Here is a 26,256-nt window from a genome sequence, read left to right on the forward strand (position 1 = left end):
CGGGACCGAAAACTAAAGCATTTATGATCCTAATTCTTTTTGGAGGTGGTAGGTATTTGTTCCAGAGAGGACCAGAAAAATAGCAGAAAATTACAATATAATTATAATAATTATGCAAAATATGCATTTTCTAAAAATGGCTAAAAAACCACTTTTCTCGGCATTTCAAGTGATTCTGAGCAAGTGGGGGGGGGTTAGGGGCAGGGGGAAGGCGGTTAGCTGGCAGGATGAAGAGGAGGGAGATTTAGACGGGTGGATAACTAATAAACGTCATGATCACCGCAACTTGGTTGCAGGTCACTTACTAGTGTTATTCATATAATCAAATCATCAAACGTTAGATGGTTAGAAGACTGATAATAGTAACGTACTAAGTGCAAGCGACCTGAATTTTCTCTTGACGTTTACGTTAGCATTAGCTAGCTAGCTTCTGAGGTAACGCTAACTTACCTTCATAATTATCAATGTAGCTCGAAATATACGTCTTGAAGCCTTTCTCCTGCTTACTCCCCGGTGTTGCCGAGGAGGCTTGAACGATCCGGTGAACATCACTGACTGTGATTTTTGGTAAATCCTGAAGACACCTTGTGTAAAATGCCATCGCATCTCCCTGCTTCTCGCATCAAGACCGGAAATGGAAATGCACTCCGGAAATGGGAAGCGGAAGTGGTAGAATGTCGCTACGCAACTAGCCTATTGTACACATCGCCATTGTAACTCTAGTTAATGGTCACACCCATATTTGCATATGAAACTGGTCGTTGGTTTCGGTCGTTAGGCACTGTATTGTTTATAAGGGTGGGGATACCTGCAGTCAGTTTCGACCGAAGAGGTTACTTAGTTGAGTGATGGAACATATCTGTCGATAAGCGTTGTGTCCAGTTGAACTGATTCAACCTTCTTTGATTTTCTTACCTGGATTATTGAGCATGCATTAAGGCAAATCCTGCTCAGGCCATGACCTTTCTCGGGCCACAGGAGTGACATATTTGAGATCTTGAAGTGAGCAGCACTGTCTGGTAATCAGCTTTTGTCCTCGGCTAAATATTATATTATACATTAACCAACAGGTGTTTGGTTGACAACCAAGGATGTAATCAAGACACCTTAAACTCCAGCGTTTATGACTGACAGTGCTGTAAACACAGACAGAAGAGCCAAGACGAAGGAGGAGCAACGAGTTAACAGCAAGCACGGCGCTTTAAAGCACAAATCAAATACAGATGAATCTGGAGAGAGAAACCACAGGATCGAGAGGAATCTGGAGAGAAACAGAGCAAGAAGTTAGGGACAAACAGCAAGCCCGTCACATCACAGACGACTTGTGTCATATAGTAATTCAGTGGTGACTGGGACTAAACATAAAGGGGAGGGGGTCAGGAGAGGAGGTGAACAGAAGCGTCCAGATAAGAGTTGTGTGAAACATGCTTGCCGGAGGTAAAACGTGCACATATGGGATGCTGTGGGTCGTGTCAGCCGTCCTCGCCCAAATCTCAGCTGAGGATACGCACAAGGCCAGGGCGCTGAGGCTCATGTCTGAGACCCCACTCATAGACGGGTAAGTGAGAGAACTGTGACAGACCCTAAGGGACAGCCATAGAAGCAAAAAGAAGCTAATGCATAAGTGTGGTTTCATTGCCACTTTACACCGTGTGATCTACCCCGTTTGTTTTTACGAGCAATGGCAGTAAAGATTTATATTGTTGTAAAAGTACACTTTGAGAGGCAATTCCTCGTGCTGATCTGTCAGATTGGGGGTAGTTTTTTTTCCTTTTGAATGAATTGTATTCATGAAGAGTCGGTGATCTGTGAAAGATTTTGTCTCTGTGCTCTGTGACCTTGGATGCTGCAGCCACAATGACTTGCCTTGGCAGCTTAGGGTGCAGTTTAACAATCAGCTCAATAAGGTGGATCTGAACACACTCCAGACTACACACACCAACATCCCCAAAATTAAGGAAGGGCGACTGGGAGCCCAGGTAAGTGCGTGCGCGCACACACACACAGTTGCGTTTCGGGCAATCTCCACCCCCACCCCCCAAAAAAGTGCAATTTTCAGGGGAAATACCACTTTTTAATTTTACGATCCATCCCTCCATTATCTGAACTGCTTCTCCTGCTCTCGGAGGAGCCTGCCGCCCAGTGACTGCTGGGATAGGCTCCAGCATCCCCGCGACCCTGAGCAGGATGAGCGGTTTGGATAATGGATGGATAATAATGATAATAATAATAATTAAAATATTATAAAATAAGTGAAAAATAAAAACCAAAAATTGTTTACTAATGTACAATCAAATCTTTCAAAAACCACATCCAAGGATGTAGGGTAGCGCTCACCAGTTTGAAAAAGGACAGGGACAGTGCCTCATTTTCACAAATTTTTTTGGCCAGCAAAACATGCTAACGTTTGGGTCTACTACTACAGGCCTTCATCAGAGCATGAGTGTAACTAATGGCATGTGATCTGTATAGGGCTTCATGGTGGTCACATGATACAGGACATGAAAGGGTCACATGACAGATCAGCAAAGGTCACGTGACAGACCAATAAAAAGGTAAAAAGGTTCAAACTTAGTTCAGCAATTATTGATCACAGAATAAAGATTAGGCACCTGGGAAATAGACAATATAGACAAAATTGTAAGAAATACAAAAAACACAGTAGGCTACTGCTATTAATTTACAGAGCATGCAGTAGCCATCAGCAACCCTAGGGGGCCGAGTAACCAATCCAAAACCACATAGGAAGTAGTGGCCAGCAACAAAGCAAAAATTCAAGGGGCAAATCACAACCATTACTCCCATTGCTGCAGAGTCTATATACGATAAATCTGAGTGATAGTTAATAATTGATGGTTATTTAATTACATTTAGAAGAAACCATTCAAAGTGAAATCATCATTTAAGCCAGCTGGAGCCATTGCATTTAGTGTGTAAATCCAAAACATCTCTCTTTGAGAGAGTAGCTTTGCAATATTACCACCTCTAACTGGAGTGGACACCTGTTCAAGTCCAACAACACGTAAAGAAGCCGGCGAGCCACAGCTGGCTTCATGGTAATGTTTGGCCATTGCATAGTCCATGCTGCTGGTGCGTATAGCTGTTTTGTGCTCAGACACCCTTTGCTTCAGACAGCATCTTGTCTGGCCAACACAAACTTTTCCTCAAGGGCAGGTTAGTTTATACACCACAGAGGTGGTGCTACAGTTAATGAACTATTTTATAAAGACATTTTTCCCAGTATGCGGGTGTATGAAGAATTCACATCTGTTGTATTATTGCAACGGCTGCATCTCCTGCATCTGTAGTTGCCCTTTAAGTCAAGCCAAGACCGTTGTGGCGTGTTTGGTTGAAAGGTGTGGACAACACTGTCCTTGATGGTAGGTGCTCTTCGAAAGGTGAGGAGGAGAGGAGTTTTAGTCAGTTCACAAAGCGTAGGCTCAGCTTGCAGGAGATGCCAGTGTTTGGTGATGATATTGCGCAATTGTTGGTGGCAATGATTAAAAGAAAGACCTTCAAAATGCTTTTGAAGGTCTTTCTTTTGGCTTGAGTAGATCAGGTCTGGAGGCACCGGAGGCGTGCTGGTGAGCTTTTTTATTGCTTCAGCTGGATAATTTCTTTGTCTGAAGCAAGTTTTCATGTCCTCTGCTTTTTGTTCAAAATCCAGTATGCTTGAACAATTTCGCCTCAATCGCTACAGTTGACTTTTTGGTACATTTGTTTTCAGATGTTTTACATGGCTGCTTGAGCCATGAAGAACTGTGCTGCGTTCCATTGGTTTTCTGTAGATGGTGGTCTCAACGTTGTGAGATCTAGATTGTGAGATCTAGAAAGTTGATAGAGGTGGGATGATGTGCTACAGGGAATCTTAAAAAGGAGCTACTTAAATTGACATAGTCATGAAGCTGTTTGAGCTCTTCAACTGTACCACCCTAAAAGATGAGGATATCATCCAACTATCTTTTCCACAGCTTGATTTTAGCATGGAAGGTGTTGGTAGTCGTATTATAGATGATGTTTTCTTCCCAGTGTGCCACTACTAGTGATGCAAATGATGGCGCTGCCAGTGTTCCCATTGCCGTCCCTTTGGCCTGAAGATAGTATTGATCCTCAGATCTGAAAGAGTTTTTGGATAGTACAAGATGGAGGATTTCTAAAAGGAACTCATTTGGAGGTAGGGCCTGGGGATCGCGTTGGGCCAGAAAATGAGCCACCGAGGCTAAACCAGTCTCATGTGGGTTGCAGGTGTACCATCAAATATTTAAGAAATATAAAGAAACACTGTACACACAACATCCATTGCATGTTGTCCGTCTTGGGAGAGAGCTCCATCCTGTGTTGCGCTTCCTATTTTTTCTCCCTGTTAAAGGTTTTTTTTTTTGTTTTGTTAGGGAGTTGTTCCTTATCCGATGTGAAGGTCTAAGGACAGGATGTTGTGTTGCTGTAAAGCCCTCAGAGGCAAATTTGTGATACTGGGCTATACAAATGAAATTGACTTGACGACTTTAACAACAGGTGCATCTCTCTCATCATCTCACTCATAACAAATGAATAGAAAAAAGTATTAATGCCTGTTAACTTTGTTAAAAGAAACACTCAGCCGGTAGGAAAAGTGCTCAACAAATAAGGAGCAAAATAATCCAGTGAGTCAAGTAAATTCTTTATGAGACAGTACAAGCCTGTTTCATGCCATAAGCCAGGGCTAGTCAACTACTTTCTTATGAGGGCCAACTTATTCAAATGTGAATGGTAAGGAGGTCAAACTTTTTTCCAGAGTAATTATTGGATCTTAGCACTTACATGTGAATATGAAAAACAACACTAAATAACCTTAATACTGTGTATCAAAAGTGTTTATGAACAATGTGTTTATGTAACATACAAAACAGGGCAGCCATTTCATACATTTATCCATTTATCTAGGCTACGTTTATTTTATCTAATGAACCACTTCTTACCATCACCAATACTGATGATCAAAAGGCCCTAAATAAAGATACATTCAAAACAACTTACATTACCTTGGCAGATGGGGCAAAGAAACATTGAATTACTTGTTAAAATATTATGATCATCTCTCACCTTCTCACCAAAATGCATTACAATTTTTAATGTTCTAATAAAAATTGATCAAAGGGCCGGGAAAAAATAATCCTCAGGCCGGATTTGGCCCGCGGGCCGCCAGTTGACTAGGCCTGCCATAAGCAATCATCAGCTGCCAATAAATAAATAGATAAAGGTGAATTGGTCGTATTAAATTGTTCCTAGGTATGAATGTGTGTGTGTGTGTGCGTGTGTGTGTGTGTGTGTGGGCCTTGTGATGGTCTGGCGGCCTTTCCAGGGTGTCTCCCCGCCTCCCGCCCAATAACTGCTGGGATAGGCTCCAGCATCCCCCCGACCCTGAGACCAGGATAAGCGGTTCAGATGATGGATATATATATTCTAGAGGCAGGGCAGTTGGGGGGCACCCAATCTCCCCCCGTAAGTGGTGCCCTAGGCGACCACCTAGGTTGCCTATGCCTAGCAACGCCACTGCACACACACACACACACACACACATATGATCAACTAGGTACACACACACACACACACACACACACACACACACACACAAGAAAGTGTCCATGAAAATACCAGGCACGGTCAAATGAGAGGTAAACACCAACGTAGAAAGTTCATGTCATGATGACGGCTCACTGAACAACATATGCATGCTTGTCTAAAGTTCAGGTATAAGTCCAGGATGGTTCCTCTGAACGTTGGCGTCATGCCTGGAAATTAAGTAATCCAAACTGCGACCGTGAAGCAGGTGGTTGGAAAAGAAAAATAAACACAAGTAAAGATTATATTTACTGTAAATGCACTGAAATGCATTCTGGTGTTGGTCATTCTGAAAGTATTTCTCCGCATACTGCCTTTGGTTCCTTTGTAGTTCTGGTCTGCCTTTGTGCCGTGTGAAGCCCAGTATAAAGATGCCGTCAGACAGACACTGGAGCAGATAGATGTGATCCACAGGATGTGTCAGAAGTACCCAGACGCCTTCATGTTCGCCACCAGCAGCCAAGGTGAGATGGCCGGTTGTGGGACAGTTTGGTATTACTCAAAGGCGTGTCGGCACGTCAGCTATTTTCCCCCTTGTTGAAATGTAAATTCAAAGAAAACGGGGCGTCGGGGTACCGTAGCAGTGTCTCCCGTTGCCTACCAACACGGGGATCGCCGGTTCGAATCCCCGTGTTACCTCTGGCTTGGTCGGGCGTCCCCACAGACACAATTGGCCGTTTCTGCGGGTGGGAAGCTGGATGTGGGTATGTGTCCTGGTCGCTGCACTAGCGCCTCCTCTGGTTGGCCGAGGCACCTGTTCAGGGGCGAGGGGGAACTGGGGGGAATAGCGTGATCCTTCCATAAGCTACGTCCCCCTGGCGAAACTCCTCACTGTCAGGTGAAAAGAAGCGGCTGGCGACTCCACATGTATTGGAGGAAGCATGTGGTAGTCTGCAGCCCTCCCCGGATCGGCAGAGGGGGGTGGAGCAGCGACTGGGACGGCTCAGAAAAAAATAGGGTAATTGGCCAAGTACAGTTGGGGAGAGAAAGGGGGCGGGGATCCACAAAAAAATAAAATGAATGAATGAATAAAATGTAAGATTCTCTTGTACAGTGAGTAAGACCCTACAGTTAGTCAAGCCAAAAGGGCAACCAGGTCTGGAGGTGTGTGTCCAATGGCTCTTGGGCACTCACAGTTAGCAGCGACCGGGATGGCCCTCATTTTAAAAGCATGGACACCTTTACTCTTCAACCAAAAACTTTAAAATGGCCAGAAGGGCTTCATCGGAGGATCTCAGGCTAAACCCGTAAAGACCATTGAATACTGTTCCATAAGCCATGGACATGGATATAAGACAAACAGAGGGACATTGTGTAAATTACACTAGCTCCAATTATCTCCCAATACATCTAAAAACATGGAAAGTGCTCTGATTTTAGATCTCCATCCATTCCTCTAATTGGCACCATGTGTGTGTGTTTTACAACTTTAAAGGGTATTTACTAGAAGTGGACCCATGCTGCTAAAGCGTCTTCTCTCGGTAACACAGAAAACAGATCCTCAGGATACGTTCCAGAACTGAGCCATGCTGGGCCAGCCGAGCCCAATAAAGCCCAGTTATTTTCTGACACGTCTTCATTACATGCAGAGCAAAGGGGACTGGGTTCATTGCCGTAACGATGCTACGGCGACCCAGAGTGACTTGACTTGTGTTGTACATTATGCTTCCCCTGATCCCCGGCTAAACCCAACCCATTAAGATGTCTCTGGATTTCTGAGCCCAAGCCCAAAAATGACAAACACAAGCTAAAATGGCTGTAGCTCTTTGGCACTTTTGAATATATATTTAATCACATTCTCTCCAGAGATTGTGATTGAGTAGTTTAGTTTTGAAGTGTCAGATTTAATCTTGGTATTACTGAGATGGAGTTGCAGGAGTTCAAACAGTGAAAATTGAATGTGTTGTGTTGTGTTGTGTTGTGTTGTGTTGTGTTGTGGAGAGTCTGGGGATTCCTGTCAGTCTGTCACCTGCAGGCAGTATATATGTTACGGGTAATGTGAAAAACGGTTAATGTGTAAACTACCCGGTTAATGTGCAGATTACCCAATGGGGCTGTTAATGTGCACATTACCCGCTTGGGCGGTTAATGTGGATAGAACGAACCAAATTATCCACATTAACCGGGTAGTCTGCACACCACCCGTTTGGATGGTTCATGTGGATGGAACGAACCTGCAACTCATCTTTTTACGATATTTTGATTTAAATCAGCAATAGGCCTTTAGCCTAATGACTCATGAAGTGAGGCCATCTGAGGAATCACAAGTTGTGGTAAATGAAAGAACAGACGTTGGTGATATCATTCTGTCTTTAGATCAACGTTTTCCCCCACTTGTATAACGAGGCTATTAGCATCAAAGAACACAAACATGAGCCCTCCTCCTCGCTCTCTATCTGATCCCTGATAAGAATGAACAGCCTACACATTTGACAAGGGTGAAAAGAAATATCAGTCTCGGCCATCTCCCATCAGGCTGCTATAGCCTACTCTCACTGGAGACATGCGTCATTCAACCAATCCCAAATGGCAATCACTCCGTGGACAGACTGGTAAATAAAACTTTATGGAAGAGGTTGTACTGGCGGGGAAAAATACTAAGACTAGATGATATGAAAACAGAACAACATTCGTTTTATAAGCCCAGTATGTAGGAGCAGAAACAGCGAAAAAATATGTCAAAATGCGATTCCTGTCTGCCAATCAGGCAAGAAAAATGAATGAACAGGCGATACCTTTCAGATGCACTTTAACACAACCACCAAAAAAGACAAAAGACAAGTGATTGCCATTTGGGATTGGTTGAATGACGCATGTCTCCAATGAGAGTAGGCTATAGCAGCCTAATGGGAGATGGCCGAGACTGATATTTCTTTCCACCCTTGTCAAATTTGTAGGCTATTCATTCATATCAGGGATCAGATAGAGAGCGAGGAGGGCTCATTTTTGTGTTCTTTGATGCTAATAGCCTCGTTATACAAGTGGGGGAAAACGTTGATCTGAAGACAGAATGATATCGCCAAAGTCTGTTCTTTAATTTACCACAACTTGTGATTCCTCAGATGGCCTCACCATCCAAACGGGTGGTGTGCAGACTACCCGGTTAATGTGGATTCGTTCCATCCACATTAACCATCCAAACGGGTGGTGTGCAGACTACCCGGTTAATGTGGATAATGTGGTTCGTTCTATCCACATTAACCACCGAAGCAGGTAGTGTGCAGACTACCCGGTTAATGTGCAGATAACCCGTTCTGGCGGGTACTGTGCACATTAACCGCCCCGTTGGGTAATCTGCACATTAACCGGGTAGTTTGCACATTAACCACTTTTTCACGTTACCCGTAACATATGCATCAGGTTCTCTGGAAGGGGTGCTTAGGTGGGTGTTCGACCTGACACCACTATTCATGGGAAACCTCATTAGCTACTCAGGAATGTAAAAGGTCTTACTGACACTGGTTAGCCACATGCCTTCAGGGGCCTGTTGATTGGCTTGTTTAGTGTCTGAATCAGAACCGGTTTTATTTGCTCAAGTACATTTTCACCATTGCTCACTGTGACCTTGAGGCATGGCAAAAAAAAAAAATTACTGGATCTCTATGTGCCCAAAAATTAGTGCAAATACTCCGCAGTGTGAATTAAGTCTACATATTCTGAAGCAGTTGCAGAACTATCTGGCAAGTTTGCAGAAATATCGAGAATGCTACAGGAAGAATGTGATCGTTTTAAAATCGCAGGAACATAGTGACTCCACAGCTAAACAGTATTCACACATTATGCGTACAGTATTTACTTTGAGAGTATTACAGTGAGTGAAATATAACGTTAAATGCATAGGATTATATACCCTGTCTTTACAATATGGAGAAATATTTCAGATTTAAATGAATACACATATGACCAAATACATAAATAAATTAATAATTGCATACATTTTGTGCGACATTTATTTATACTCACTTCTCAGTTCATCATTATTTACTGTCAAATTACAACATTTATTTGTCTGTTTGTTTGAGCCATAATAGAATATGTACAGAGTTTACTAAGAAAACAGAAATGTTGCTATATGCAGATGATGGTGTGATTGTATAGGATGGATGCTGTACAGTAGCAGTGGGACCTGTTTCACAGCGGACTGTAGAGCTGAAGAATGTTGAAAGTTGAGGAAGTCGTGTGCGTGTGTGAGAATATATTGTAACGTGCATGGATAAATAGACTCACTAACCCTTTAGTGGACTGGTTAACGTTGTCGCCCGTGGTGCGGGAGACCCGGGTTCGCGTCCCGGCTGCGGTAGTTCCTGGACTGCCCCAACAATTCGCTACAATATATTTAATCACATTCTGTTTAGCGATGGTCATTGAGTAGTTTAGTTTTGAAGTGTCAGATTTAATCTCAGTATTACTGAGATGGAGTTGCAGAAGTTCAAACCACAGTGCGAATTGAATTTTATTTTTGCCTAAAACAGAAATTATTTGAGCGGAAGTCATTTCCTTTGGCTTTGTGTGTTGAGCCTACGACTCAGTGGTGCTATTGTCATAGCATGTCAAGTCTTATCGGTTGCCTTTTCAACTTTGATTTTAATGTACCAAAATATGAATATTTATCCCTGCCAGGCGGGTAGCCTGGAGGGGATTATAGGTTTGGTCACGTGTGTTTGTGTGTGTGCGTGCACATGCACATGCACATACCAGGTTTATCTATCCCGATGTAGACCAAATGTCCCCATCGGGATGGAAAACCTGAAACCACCTACCTTATGGAGACATTTCATGGGTCCCCATGAGGAAAAGGGTGTATTGTAGGGGTAGGATTTGGGTTTAGGGTTAAGGGTAGAATTAGGATTAGGTTAGGGTAAGGGTAAGGGTTAAGGTTAGGCTTCTTCATTCACTCTGTAGCTCGCTTGACCAACTCTGCTCTCCGTCACTGCCTGATCTTAGTCAGCAGTGCACATGCACGACTTACATCTACTACCTTTGACTCATCAGGCAGCGACATGATCAGAAGAAGAATTTTGGTTATCCAAAAATGTGAAGGTTATAAAGGAAAAACGTCCTCTAGGTGGCAGTCAAAACAGGAAGTATTGCATATTTTCATCACTGCCCGATCTGAGTCAACCATAGCTGTGAGTCGCACATGCGCGAGCGTAAACGGTTTACCCATCTTTACTTTACTAGGAAAATAAAGACAGGGTTAGACCAAAATTGTCTCACTGCAAAACGTTTGGTTTTGGAAAGTGCAAGTTCATATTAGACTCGGTCACATTTGTGCGAGGGTTCACCTAGGAGGCTGCAAATCCACAGACTTGACAGGCAAAACGTTTTGATTAGGTAGATTTCTTAGCTTGAGTGCTGCATATTAAAAACTTATTTTTTTCTATATTTCCCATTCAATCAACTTGAGCGCTGAGCAAAAGTCTTATAATGGCAGGAAAAACACTTGTTTTTCTGTGCGTGTGTGCGTATCTGTCCGCTGCTAATCTCACATACTACTGGGCCTGTCAGCCTACTAACTTTTGTGCACAGTTATGACTGTATGATCAAGGACCTCTCGTGGTTGCGGTGATTCAGAACCTTTGAAAAACCTGTTTTATACCGAAATTGAGTTCTAACTCCTCAGCTAAGTCCAAGCACCGAAGAAGGGGAGATACATCTGATGGAGATCTAAGCTCTACTGAGTGCACTCTTCCAGTTTACATTGTTTTTACTGTAGATATACATCGGCAGATCTCCAAAATGTCTCTCTGGAGTCTCGAGATGGCAACTCTGTGCCAAAAGATGCTATGGGTCAGTGTATGCAAGACAATATATTGTAGCGAATTCAGGAGGCAGCCGGGAATCCGCTGCAGCCGAGATGTGAACCCGGGTCGTCTGCATCACGGGCGAATTGGGTTGGCATATCTGGTGCAGCATTAAATTGTTTCACTTTTATCTGACTTATAGATATTTTAATGTTTGTATTAACAATCATGTATTCTCGTCAGCTCCCCCTATTGAGTCCCTCAGGGGTCTGTCCTTGGGCCAATCCTCTTCTCTTTATACATTCTTCCTCTGGGTCATTTGTTTAGTCACTTTCAAGACAGTCATACCGCTGTTATGCCGATGATACTCAGATGTATTTCTCTGCCATACCCAATAACCTGAATCAACTGTCCTCCCTCCATGATTGCGTAGCTGCCACCAAAGACTGGATGTCCCTTAATTTCCTCCATCTAAACCCTGACAAAATGGAAGTTCTCTTAATTGGTCCTGAGAACTTTGCCACCACATTTGATGAGTTTATTGGTCCACCTCATTCAAACATCAAAACCTACCTCTAAAAATCTTGGTATCATCTTTGACCAGAATATGTCTTGATCACCATGTTGCTAAACTTGTCCAATCCCGTTTTCTTCAGCTAAGAAATATTGCAAAAATCAGATATATTTTGTCTTTTAAGGATATCGAAATATTAATTCACACTTTCATTTTCTCCCGTCTAGATTACTGTAACTCCCTCTACTCTGGCCTCAACCAAGCTGCTTTAAACCGTCTACAGTTGGTTCAGAATGCAGCTGCTAGACTGCTAACTAGAGCTAGCCGTAGGTCCCATACTACCCCTATTCTTGCATCCCTCCACTGGCTCCCCGTAAAATTCAGAATAATTTGTAAGATCTTATTGATTACATTTGAAGCACTGCGTGATCTTGCCCCCAGTTACATTTCTGATCTTCTCATCCCTCATTCCACTTCCCAACCACTCCGATCCTCAAACCTCGGTCTTTTATCCACCCCCACTCCAACTGCAAAACAAAAGGTGATCGCGCCTTTGCAGTTTTAGCCCCAAGCCTCTGGAATAATCTTCCTCAATCCATTAGATTTGCTGAATCTTTGGACTGTTTTAAGCGGCTTATAAAAACCCATCTTTTCAGGCAAGCTTTTGTATAGAGCCCCATCCTTGCCTTCTGCTTTGGTTCGTTTTCAGCTTGGTCTGTTACTCCCTATGCCATGTTTTATATTCATTCAATTTATTTCATGTATTTTCTCTGTTTTGAGTGTAAAGCACTTTGTATCTGTGTGTTTTTAAAAGTGTTATATAAATGTTACTTACTAGCTTGTAACATTCAGCTTGAACAACATCAGTTGATGTTTAAGTTCTTCTATTGCATCATCCTCTTTTGACATCATCAGACAGACCAGCTTGAGAAATATCACTTCCGGGCCTCGTTCTACATTTCACAGTCGGTTCCCACTAACAGACTGCGGTAATGAATAAGGAACTATGATTTTTCAGCACTCTGGCACGGAGAAATGTGCCAGAGTGCTTTGAGCTATATGTGCATCACTCCTCACTGGTTAATGTTTGGAAACGCCACCGTAAATTCTTCCATCTTCCATCCTCAGACATCCTGGAAGCATTCCGCCAAAACAGGACAGCCAGTCTGATCGGGGTGGAAGGCGGTCACTCCCTGGACAGCAGTTTGGGCACCCTCCGCACCATGTACCATTTGGGTGTGCGCTACCTCACCCTCACACACTCCTGCAACACACCCTGGTAAGGGGGCTGCAACCTTTCTCTCTCTCACTCACTCACACACACACACACACACACACACACAGGGGCAGTAGTATGGCGCTAATTTCCTGTTCCTATCACAGTGTGTAATCATTTGACTTTCCTGAAGCATAACATACTTAGCAAATATGAGGTGTGTTGATCATTGTTTGAAGGTCCTGCCACCACAAAAGACTTGCTTACACTCCCCACTATTCAGCAACTGCAGCAAACTGATGTCCACCGATACTGAAAATGGCACGTGTTGACAAATGTGTCATGTACCCCCTTCCTTTTAAATTCTACCTGAACCTATTTGTCTCGTTTATGATTTGTTTTATTCTATTTTTAGTTATTTGTCACACCACTGAAAAAAAAGAGGCCAGCATTCAGGTAGAAATTACACACATAGTCCCTTTGAACATCCTCCGTCCTTATGCAGAAACACACAAATAAGCATATTAACATATTATTCTTTTTTTATTATTAATTGATATTTTTCTGGACAGATCAACAATTGCATCCACAAACACAATGCATCATAACACAAATATCCAACAACCTCAACTGTCCTCTTTTCCTGTTTTTAAACAACATACACCCAAACAAAAAAAAACAAAGTAAACATACACAAATTTAAAAAAAAACAATTAGACAAGACACATAGCCATAGAGTCCATATGAATATTCATGCAGAGTAATCATCTATTTCAATGTCCACATTCCATTTCTGTGAAGAATAAGCCCCAGACCTCCTTAAACATGTTCTCTCTACCCGCCACTCTATAAGTGATTCATTCATATGTTGCCATCTTATACATTGTTTCCATCCATTCATTGTAGGTTGAAGGAGCAGAGGATTTCCAGTGTCTCAGGTTGATTCTAAAGCCAGTTATCAGAGCCAGCTGTACCCATAGTTTCATCCGATTAGACATTCTGACATTTTCTGGTAACAGCCCCAAAAGACACAGTGCTGGGGTTTTAATCAGTGACAACTTCAACATCCCGTTCAGAAAAACAACAATGTTGTCCCACATACATACTGTCTTCTCACAATAATACAGTAGATGTACTAAAGTCCCAGACTCCTTCCCACATCTCCAGCAAGCATCATTGTCCCTTAGTTTCAGTTTGGCCAGTTTACATGGGGTCCAGTAGCTTCTATTGATCACCTTATAATGAATGAGTTGTGACTGTGCTTCACGTAAGCATTATTAACATATTATTCTATGCCTAAAACAAAGGATCATAATGTCATTTCATTATTCCACACCATTTGGACACACCATATCAATGCCACGTTTCTCACTCCAGTCGTTTGTGGTCGCGCCGTGCGGTAGAGATTTGACACCGGACAGAGAAAAGTTAATGGATTACAGCAGGCCAACCTTATCTGTTGTGCTGTGGAGAGTACGGGGATTCCTGTCAGTCTGTCACCTGCAGGCAGTATATGTTCTCTGGAACATATACTCTTCCAGTATATGTTCCCTGGAAGGGGTGCTTAGGTGGGTGTTCGACCTGACACCACTATTCATGGGAAACCTCATTAGCTACTCAGGAATGTACAAGGTTTTACGGACACCGGTTAGCCACATGCCTTCAGGGGCCTATCGATTGGCTTGTTTAGTATCTGAATCAGATCCAGTTTTAGTTGCTCAAGTAAGTTTTTACCGTTGCTTGCTGTGACCCTGAGGTATGGTAAAAAAAATTGACTGGATCTCTATGTGCCCAAAAATTAGTGCAAATACTGCACAATGTCAATTAAGTCTAGGCATTCTGATGCAGTTGCAGAACTATCTGACAAGTTTAGCAACTACAGAGGTATAAAGTTGATCAGCCACAGCATGAAGGTATGGGAAAGTGTAGTGGAAGCTAGGTTAAGAGGAGAGGTGATGGTTAGCAAGAAGCAGTATGGTTTCATGCCAGGAAAGAGCACCACAGATGTGATGTTTGCTTTGAGAATGTTGATGGAGAAGTATAGAGAAGGCCAGAAGGAGTTACATTGTGTCTTTGTAGATTTAGAGAAAGCATATGACAGGGTGCTGTGAGAGGAGGTGTGGTATTGTATGAGGAAGTGGGGAGTTGCAGAGAAGTATGTAGGAGTGGTGCAGGATATGTATGAGAGAAGTGTGACAGTGGTGAGGTGTGCAGTTAGAATGACAGATGGGTTCAAGTTGAAGGTGGGATTACATCAAGGATCGGCTCTGAGCCCTTTCTTGTTTGCAATGGTGATGGACAGGTTGACAGACAGGATCAGGCATGAGTCTCCATGGACTATGATGTTTGTGGATGACATTGTGATCTGTAGTGAGAGTAGGGTGCAGGTTGAGGAGAGCCTGGAGAGGTGGAGGTATGCACTGGAGAGAAGAGGAATGAAAATTAGTAGGAGCAAGATGGAATACATATGCGTGAATGAGAGGGAAGACAGTGGAATGGTGAGGATGCAAGGAGTACAGGTGATGAAGGCATATGAGTTTAAATACTTGGGGTCAACTGTTCAAAGTAACGGGGAGTGTGGAAGAAAGGTGAAGAACAGAGTGCAGGCAGGGTGGAGTGGGTGGAGAAGCGTGTCAGGAGTGATTTGGGACAGAAGGGTACCAGCAAGAGTTAAAGGGAAGGTTTACAAGATGGTTGTGAGACCAGCTATGTTGTATGGTTTGGAGACAGCGGCACTGATGAAAAGACAGGAGGCAGAGCTGGAGGTGGCAGAGTTGAAGATGATAAGATTTTCATTGGGAGTGATGAAGAAGGAGAGGATTAGGAACGAGTATATTAGAGGAACAGCTCAGGTTGGACGGTTTGGAGACAAAGCAAGAGGCAAGATTGAGATGGTTTGGACATGTGTGGAGGAGAGATGCTGGGTATATTGGGAGAAGGATGCTTAATATGGAGCTGCCAGGGAAGAGGAAAAGAGGAAGGCCAAAGAAGAGGTTTATGGATGTGGCGAGGGAGGACATGCAGGCGGCTGGTGTGACAGAGGAAGATGCAGAGGACAGGAAGAGATGGAAGCGGATGATCCGCTGTGGCGCCCCCCAACGGGAGCAGCCAAAAGTAGTAGTCGTAGTAGTAGTAGAGGTCCAGAAGGCTGCGCAGCGTGCAGATCATGGCCCTGTAAACACACATTACATATTTATGTATGTTTGTATGAACGCCAATGTTGTACATGTGTTTACTCCATTTCGCAAAGCATCAGGGTTGACCAGTGGTCTTAAAATCATCAAATCCACTGGGGAGTAAAGACAACAGTGAGACGCTGTATGTTCAAATTTGAGGTGTCTCAGGGCATTGATGTGACTGACGGTTGTGTTGCTACCTCCACCCACGGCACAGAATTCACCCGATGTCCTCTGTTATGGGATTGGTTTACTCACGATGACAATGTCCCCTCAGGGCCGATAACTGGCTCGTTGACACCGGATCAGAGCCATCTGAACACAATGGACTGTCTCCGTTTGGCAAGGTTAGTCTATGCACTCTGTTACAGATGATTAATTATCTGTTTAAAACTGTTAACTGAGACAGAGTATACTGGTTTAATCCTAATGCAATTTTGCTCCTCATTAGATTATTTTGAATACACTTGCAATCAAAATACCATAAGAAAAGCATTTGCACAATACAAAGCACTGCTCACGCTTTCATCAGAGGCACGAACAGCCAAAGTCTTCATTAATCTTTAATAGGACTCTTAAAAACCCTTAAAAAACATCAAAACTGTGTCGAAACTCGATCTTATTATCAAGACGGATAGTCTTACAATAAAAATGAAATCGTTTCCCCCTCCGCAAAAGAGTTTTTGCATATTCCAGGTGTAGGTCAAAACATCGGAGACTTCTCGTCAGAGAAGGGTCATTCATTGATAAGGATGATAGTGATGATGATCATGATGAATAAACATAAATAGTGAAATACACAGGTTTTGCTTTTCAACATCTAGGAATGTAAAAAAAAAAAAGAAGACAAAAACACATGTTGAATAAGAAGTGATATATAATGCATGTGATGAAAATGAGTATACCTGGTGACAATGTTTGTGTACGTACAACAGCAACTGATATTGGAGATGAACCGTCTGGGGATGCTGGTTGACCTGGCCCATGTCCCCGTGCAAGTCATGAACCAGGTGCTGGACATGTCCAAAGCACCGGTCATCTTCAGCCATTCCTCTGCCTACGCTGTCTGTCCGCACAAGAGGAACGTCCCCGACGACATCCTTAAGAGAGTGGTAAGTGTGTGTCTGAGTGTGTGTATGTCTTGAGTTTTTTTTGGGGGGGGGGGGGGTTGTGAGACAGGAAGGAAGAAGAGGGCTGAGGAAGACTAAAGAGTAATTCAAACATAGTAACATCTTCAAACACACCGACACACTTCCAAACACGTGCAAGCCCCCATATTGTGTTTGTTGCATCAATCCCTTGTTGTCGCTGATTTTTGCCCTCTTTTCTTTACTGTCAAGTTTGGTGATTATCCTCATATACTCCATGTCTACAATTCTAAAAAAAAGAAATTAAATAAAGAAAAGAACATTTCCTCTGGGGGGGGGGGCGTAATTTGAAACCAAGCGTATGTGACTGAAAGAAGGACTGGTAGAAAGCAAAAAGGGGAAGAGAGGACAAACGAGTGCCTTGAAATGATGAGACAGTGATAAAATGACAGCAGACTACTTCTGCAGCCGTTTCGTGCAGGTTAAAAACCACATCCTCCCAGGGCATTGCATAACTATCATATATAGGATGATGGTAAATGTGTTTACTGCAACAGATCACAGCTTTCCAACTCAGAAGCACCATCAATCCAATATAAACTTTCTGTTTTTATCTTTATATTAGAGGCAAAAGGATTAATTTTCAACCTTTTTTCAAAGTTCTTTGCACAAGGTGAAAAACTCACAAACAAGACGAGAGCTGTGTGATGTTGTGTTGACCTTGAATCTGACTCTGTGTGCTTAATGTGTTTCTTACTCCGTCAGATTTACAGACGGGTGACAAATTAGAGTAAAAATCAACATAAAGTGTCTTAGTAAGGTGCTGGGCCACCACGAGCCTCAGCTTCAGTGCTCCTTGTCATGGATTCTACAAGTCTCTGAACTCTACTGGAGGGGTGAACGCCGTTCTTCCAAAAGATATTCCCTCATTTGGTGTTATGATGATGGTGGTGGTGGAGAGCACTGTCCAACACGTTGGTCCAAGATCTCCCATAGGTGTTCTGTTGGGCTGAGATCTGGTGACTGAAGGCCACAGCATATGATTTACATCGTTTTCATCCTCATCAAACCATCCAGTGACCATGTGGATGGGGGCATTGTCATCCTGGAAGAGACCATTCCCATCAGGATAGAGATGTTTCATCATAGGACAATGGTGATGCCTCAGAATAACTTTGTGGTGATTTGCAATGACCCTTCCCTCTAAGATGGCGGTGCGAATTCACGTTCGCAGCGGCCTCACCCAGTACCGGTGTGGTAAGATGGCGGTGCGAATTCATATTTACAGCGGCCTCACCCAGTGCCGTCGGTGCAGTGTCTTTGTCCACATCTACGTCTAAATTTTTGCCTTCGTTTGTTGGCTGGATTGGCTGTGAGAGCCCGGTCTGCTGCGCTGTGGGCCCAGGGACCGCGACTTTGCCCGGAGCTGCACCTGAGGAAGTAACAACGAGGGCGGTCTGACAGGACACGGAAGCAGGGCAGGCTAAGCTAACTGCTAGCCCATGCAGATTGGCAGTTCCCGTGACCCAGAGGGCAGTCTGGCGGTGGCCTCACCTGGCGTTGACTGGTGTTTTTGATGTCGTCGTGTGGAGTGTCAAGGGTGTGTGCCTGGGAGAGCTGACGCTGGGTCGGCGGGGAGGGCTTGGTCTGCTTTGTCCGGTTGCCACAGGGACCACAGCCCCCGCCTGGAGCTGTGCCCAAGGAGGAGACACGGAGGGCGATCTGACAGAACGCATAATCGGGGCAGGCTACGCTAACTGCTAGCCCATGCAGACCGGTGACTGTTCCCTTGGACAGTGATTTTATTTTTTTTTTTTTTTTTTAGTTTGGCTATATGTGTTAGTTTGAATATGTGTGTTCGTCTGTCTGTTGCACTGCTGTGGGCTGGGGGAAACGGCATTTCTTTTCACTTCATGTGCACAAGTACATGAGGTGAAATGAAAAAGTGTTCCTGTTCCTGATCCCTGAAGGGGACAAGTGGACCCAAACCATGCCAGGAAAATGCCCCCACAGCATAACAGAGCCCCTAGACCCCCTCACTGTAGGGGTCAAGTATTCAGGCTTTTACTTTCATTTGTCACCCATCTCTGTCTATCTATCTATCTAAAAAGTAGTTATTTTCTTTCTCTTTCTCCAGAGACCTTCTCTGGTGTTCAAAGCGTTTCTTCCTAACGGCACATCTGAGTGTTTGTCTTCACAAGGCAGATAACTTGTCTGCGCTGGCGAGCGAAGCCAAGATTTATCTAACATTAGCAACACATTGTTAGCTGACCGATAACGGATACGCCCTCTTGTACGCTTCTTCTTCCCTCTTCTTCTTCTTCTCCTTGTAGGTAGACAATCGGTAAACCCCGGAAGTCGGATGTTGTTACCAAGCAATTCTATTGGTCAGTCGGTTAAAGGGGCCTTCCAGCCTACTTTGAGTGGTTGTTGCCGGCAAAGTAGTAGTAGTAGTAGCCAATGGCACATTGATAGTGTAATACTAATAATATCAATAATAATCGTGTAATGCTATTAATAAACGTGAAGACACACCTAACCCTAAGGGTATGTGGATCGTCTACTCTAGGGTATACCGATTGTCTACCTACACTCCTCATTCTTCTTCTTCTCCTTTTTCTTCTCATTCTCCTGTTTCTGGTTCGAACATGTATGGCTGAATTACTCCTATATTACCGCTTGCCATTGTGTAGCGTACAAAAAGAAAACCATATTACTAACTGTTTGATGAGCAGAGTCGACGGTGAGCAGGTGGGGAGGTGCAGGCGGGGATAATTTGCATATTCGTAGATTCTGAACTTTTTAATGAGGGAGGAGTAGATGTGATTTTCAGGGTTTTAACAAGATAATTGGATTTATTTTGCAGAAAAGAAAAACACGTCAGACAGTTTATTATATCAAACAGAGCATTTTATATGTCTTAAAACACGACTGGAGGGGGTCTTTAACAAATCCGATCTGTTTTTAAATCAGAAATCCACTCTGTCGGGGTACCACAACCGCTAATTTGTCTTTAGTTTTAATATCATCTGAAAATTTGGGGTTAATTTTGCCTGTGAATGGAAGTAGATCGCTTCGCAGATGGGGCAGATATGAAGTATTGCACTCAGAGTCAGAGTCCTTGAGGCTGCTGGTGTGTGTGTAAAGTCTGATGTGGATTAGTGACTCTGGTTTTTATATGTGTGTGTGTGTGAGGGGGGGGGTCGTATGCAAGTATGTGTATACATGCGCGTTCCTCTTTGTTTTTATGTGATTTTTTTTTTTAACCTTCTCATCCTGAGTTGTTCCAAAATAAGTACAAAGAGCAGCATCTGGCAAGTTCTTCTTGTTGGTGACTGACGTTTTAGTTTCTATTTCTCTGCCTCCAGAGAGAAAAGCAAGGCATTGTCATGGTGAACTTTTACAACGCGTACATCACCTGCAGCGGGACCGCCAACCTCTCTGATGTAGCCGGTAACCGTCACACGGTCAACACGTCAACCTAAAACTAAACCAGAAGAATTTTTTTTCTTTTTCAAAAACCTTTGCAAACACTCGTGTCTACTCTTTTCTAGATCACTTTGACCACATAAAGAAAGTGGCTGGAGCCGATATCATCGGTTTTGGTGGAGACTATGACGGGGTGTCGAGGTAAATGGGAAAATCCTGTGTCTTAAACATTTGCTCAAGTCAAAGCAGTGGACGTCTGGGGTGGGAAGTACAAGAGCGAGGAAGTTAGCTATTATGAACGCACACTGGCAGATGGTCGAGAGCGAGGGACACAGAAGTAAAGCATATTCTCTTCGGACAAACCCAGTTAGCTGGACCGAAACAATGGTCCACAAAATGCAATCCATGATGGTGTGATATATCCTTTTGTATGTGTGTGTGTGGACACAGACAAACGTACATGCACGCACGCATGCCTGCATGCATGCACACCCAGACATACACATATATGCACGCACGCACGCATGTGTACATACATATAGCATGTTTGGACCCAATTTCCCAAGTGTGCCCTCCTCTCAGTGTACCCATGGGTCTGGAGGACGTGTCTAAGGTGCCTGACCTGGTGGCTGAGCTGCTGAGGAGAGGCTGGACGGATGAGGAGGTCAAAGCAGCCCTGGGAAACAACCTGCTTCGGGTCCTCAAAGAGGTAGAGACGGTAAGGACAAAACACCAACATCACCCCAATGCTGGCATGACTCTGCACACTGCGGGCTTTCAAGGATTAGACATTTCACAAACCACGAGTGACGTGTTGAAATACAGATATCAATAAAAAAAAATTGATGTAACATCCTCTGAATTTCATTTTAAATTTGAAATATCCCAAATCCATTCATTCCCCTTACTGTATGTGTTTCTGTCAAGTGTAGTTGCTCCTCTCGCTACAGACTCCCTGTGAGTAGCCAGTAAATTAGAAGGGAAAACAAAATGGTAGAAAAGTTTATCAGGTGCGTCTGCGTAGCGTAGCTGTTCCGTTGCCTACCAACACGGGGATCAGCGGTTCAAATCCTCGAATCCCCGTGTTACCTCGGGTTTGGTTGGGCGTCCCTACAGACACAATTGGCCGTGTCTGCAGGGGGGAAGCCGGATGTGTCCTGGTCGCTGCACTAGCGCCTCCTCTGGTCGTTGGGGTGCCTGTTCAGGGGGGAGGGGAGAACTGGGGGGAATAGCGTGATCCTCCCACGTGCTACGTTCCCCTGGTGAAACTCCTCACTGTCAGGTGAAAAGAATTGGCTGGTGACCCCACATGTATGGGAGGAGGCATGTGGTAGTCTGCAGCCTTCCCGGGATCGGCAGAGGGGGTGGAGCAGCGAGTGGGACGGCTCGGAAGAGTGGGGTAATTGGCCGGATACAAATGGGGAGAAAAGGGGGGGTTTATCAGGGTGGCATAAGCCTTCTTCCTCTTGGATTTTAGGGAGAAAACTGGCAGAATGATGATTATAGATAACACGGGAACACCCCGTTATTTGGTGCCGCTGGATATTCAGGTAGAAATGCATAGGTGATGCAATTGTGTTATCACAATTTCAAAACCTGATGCAATCACCACATGTAGCATAGCAATGTGTTACAGATACGTCTTTATGTAGCAACCAATAAGTATATGACATTCAGGAAAATTATTCTGTGGGCCGGATTTATTTATTTATCAGTTTTTTTTTTGTTTTGTTTTTTTGCTCAAGTTCTTGCAAGAATAGATTTGGTTGTCATTAGCTATTCAAAGGCCCGACTGTCATCTCCCCTATGTGATGTGCTGTCATCTAAAGGTTTAGTGGAGGGCAAAAGAAATACATGAATCATGTTTAATGAATCATTTTCAGATTTGATTTTAACTGGGCCTCAAATGTACGTCCGCATGATATACATATATATACACACACACCGAACCGTATCGAATGTACTGACAAGACAGTAGAACGATCGAGTGCTCAAATGCATCAGAGAGGTGATCTTGCTCTTTGCTCACATGCTGACAGAATGTCTGAACTCATGATAACCAGTAGGCCACAGCAGGAGCTGGTTCAGGAGACGGACCATTTTTGGCAAACAGCGAACATGCTGCTGCCTTTCTTTAGCCGACTTTCAACTGGACCCAGTTCTAGACCACACGGATAGGGGAGGCTATGAAAGATGTTGGTGGGGTACAGCTCGGGTTAAACGGAACCTTGCCTTAAGGAAAAAAAACAAACTTTAATATATAGGGTCTCTTATGTGAGCTTGTCAGTGTATGAAACCCGCTGATCCCCACTGCCACAAGTGTTAAGGTGCCTGATGCCTTTCAGCCTACAGCACAGTGCAGTTGCATGTTAATGTTGTGTTTTCAAAGTCATGAATGTGTTAGAAGCAATGATTTGGAGAGAAATTCAGAAGATGTTGCATTAAAATAATATTTAGTTACTTCGGTTTTCTTTATGGCCGACACCCAGCTCTGTTCTGGTCCCAACCAGCAACACTTTCAATGCCGATTGATTTATGTAAAAAAAATAAAATACTGAAGTAGGCAAACATAAGAACACAACAGAACACCACGTTATCGGTTTGTTGAGTAATTATTAATGTCAACAGTAATATTTAGCCAGCAGCGTTGGTTGCTGTGGTAATGACGCACGTTAGTATGGGGACTGCAACCAGAACCAGAACTGCAGGCTGAGCAGCTTTATGCCCTGTTCCATTTCACCACACCTGCAGTTTTGGATTTCAGTGCTAGCATGCTTACTTTAAAGACATGGACACTTACCTTAAAGACAAGCATACTTAACCTTAAAGACAAGCATACTTACCTTAAAGACACAAGACACTTACCTTAAAGACATGGACATTTACCTTAACGATACACACACATTAAAGACACACACACACACAGTATAAGGAAACTTATTGTCTTCCATGAAGCGCTCCAGTCTACATGTGTAGCCATCGTGCTGTGAGGAAAACCAAACAGTTGGGACACGCTTTGATGACATCGCATACCAAATGCTGCCTTAAAGTAGCGGACGCCGTGGAAACGAGCCTGCAAGAACGGTGACCATATCAGCATCACTGTTAGCTGCCATGCTGATCAAAGTCGTTTGCAACATCCACCGCACTTTCTTAAAATGTCACAGAGGCGATCCACTAAGAGATACACGCTTGGCACACAAGACCGGATCGGAGCGGTATTTGCAGAGGGGCATATCAGGTGCGTGTTGAATTTGCTGAGCTATGTAGTTTCCGGGATCGGGACACACTTGATATCCAGGATGTAAACAGGCAGTAAGACTGCAATACCACAGGTGCTGGCAATGGAGCAGACCGTAAGTCTTGCTCAACGGCTAGTTGTGTCGCTGAGCCTGTCCGTCCTATCACACATCACGGGTCTGTTATTACTGAATACTTCAGTTGACATGCCCTGACTCGACTAATGAGTCAAGAAAGAGAAATTTAAAAAAATATGGATATAAATCTGGTGTCTTACGGTCTTATTTTCTTCCGTAGATCCGTGATAGCCTGAGTGGCACCAGTCTAGATGATGTTCCCATCCCGTATGATGAGGTGAAGAACTCCTGCAGGACCAGCTATGGTTACCCTGACCCGGGCAATGCCGGTGCCATCCCGTCCCTCAGTTTGCTGGCTCTTCTGCTCACCCTGGCTTCCAACACCGCCATCACATTAACAGACACCCTGTAGACTCCTTGAGTACCTCGTCTCACTGTGTGCACACAGGTTGTGTAAATGTCCATCACTTGCACTCATCGATTAACATGTGCGTTTGTGTAAAGATACAGCAAATAAAGTCTAAAAGGGTAATTGTAGAAAAAGACCCCAGATCTTTTATAAAGCGGCAGTGCTCTTGCAGCGGAAATGCAGTTCAGCTGGTTTGTAGCTACAAGTGGGATGTGCTTCCTGCTCAAAAGCCACGCCGGCCTTGGCCTCGAAAATGTGTACAGGTTTGTTAGATAACCTACCCAGTTTCTTTACACAGCAGTGTACAATAGGCAGCTTGAATGAAGACGCAGCAAGCACACATTAGGACCTTGTCACCTGTAGTTCGTTTATTTTGTGCAGCAGGACACCTGGAGGTAAAATGGCACACTTTTCTTCCAGACATCACAGCTCTTTAGAAACTCTGAACTTCAAGTAAGAGTTCCCCTTGTGACAGTCCAGACTACCTGGTAGTGGTTTCCCAGCTGTTGGACACATGTTCAGGATAAGGTTTATAGAAAAAACATCCTCATAAGTCACACGTGGTAGTGGTACTTAATCGGGATCATGAAAAAATATGGTAAGGTTTCTCAAAATTAGTCAGGTTTCTTTACACGGAGCCCTGGTTTCACCTGTTCTGCATCAGGTTCATCTTAGCTGACGAGAGGCAGAATAAAGGTACGTTATTGTGGGGTCACTTTTAGACAAATTTACAAATACTGATTGTAATTTGAATTGCAGAGACACACGAACACAAAAAACTACTCCCTACACGTCAAATTCTGGCAACCATTAAATTCACATTTCTGAGCGAACAGCGCCATCCACTGGTGTAAAAAGTAAACATGCAAATAAAGTTCAGTGTATTACATCTTATGTTGCACAAGATGGTAATAAGCAGCATTAATGCTGAACACAAAGTACATTAAATGACAGACAAGTAACAAAGAAAAACAAATTCAGGGTACCTCAGACTAAGTGAAGCGCTGTAAAAATGTTTGATGCCCTTCACTTGAGATCGTCCTCTTAAAGTTCTTCAGCTGCTGGAATACGGAACGTCATACTTGGCAAATGAGATTCCTTGTTATTCAAGAACCATGTTCAAGGAAACAATTCATAATCATCACTGTTAAAAGAATTTTTTCGTTCACCCGGCTACAACGGTGCCATGTCCCAAAACTCACCAACCGAATTAACCATTTCCTCAAACCAGGTAGGTCATTAGAACAAAGACTGTGTATCAACGAGAAGTGTGTGAGTCACAGCTAAGTGGACGGGCCTCACTGCTCACGTGACGGCAACCCGCGCATGGCGTGACCACGCTCTTCTCTTTTCAGGTTGGCGACAAACCACCCGGCTCAATGTGTGTGACCTCACTTCCTCATTACTTTGTCGGCCAGCATTATGGACAACGCACTCGTTCTAATGGGGTTGCGCTTCTTAAGACGAAATGGCAAATGCTGTTTTATGTTTTGACAGAGGGTCTTTTTCGGCCCCCAAAGAAATGGGGAACTGAAGTCTGCCTTAGTTTTAGTGCGTCGTTTCGCCCCACAGAACTCTAATTTACTTTGAAGAGGAGCCACAGCACAATGACACAATAGGGTGTATGCAACGGTGTGCCTTGAGAATAGCGGGTTTCCATCCAGCCAGTCACTACATGATGCGATTTCACCGGTGACTCTGTCCTCCGAGTCCGAAGGTGTGCTCCTCAGTGACATCAACTGCTGTTGCGATTGGCTGGATG

At 43.8% G+C, this 26,256-nt stretch overlaps 1 protein-coding gene across 1 annotated transcript; it reads left to right on the plus strand.

Moving 5' to 3' along the window:
• The first annotated feature begins 1,297 nt into the window (after positions 1–1,297).
• Positions 1,298–24,610, plus strand: dpep1 (dipeptidase 1). The gene is made up of 10 exons (XM_056278999.1): positions 1,298–1,558; positions 1,853–1,979; positions 5,933–6,065; positions 12,988–13,138; positions 16,529–16,598; positions 17,187–17,363; positions 20,708–20,792; positions 20,894–20,969; positions 21,351–21,486; positions 24,306–24,610. The coding sequence occupies exons 1-10, from the start codon at positions 1,425–1,427 to the stop codon at positions 24,495–24,497; spliced, it is 1,281 nt and encodes a 426-aa protein (XP_056134974.1). The 5' UTR covers positions 1,298–1,424; the 3' UTR covers positions 24,498–24,610.
• Positions 24,611–26,256: the final 1,646 nt, after the last annotated feature.

The sequence above is a fragment of the Lampris incognitus genome, chromosome 4 (genome assembly GCF_029633865.1).
Source record: "Lampris incognitus isolate fLamInc1 chromosome 4, fLamInc1.hap2, whole genome shotgun sequence".
Classification (NCBI taxonomy): domain Eukaryota; kingdom Metazoa; phylum Chordata; class Actinopteri; order Lampriformes; family Lampridae; genus Lampris; species Lampris incognitus.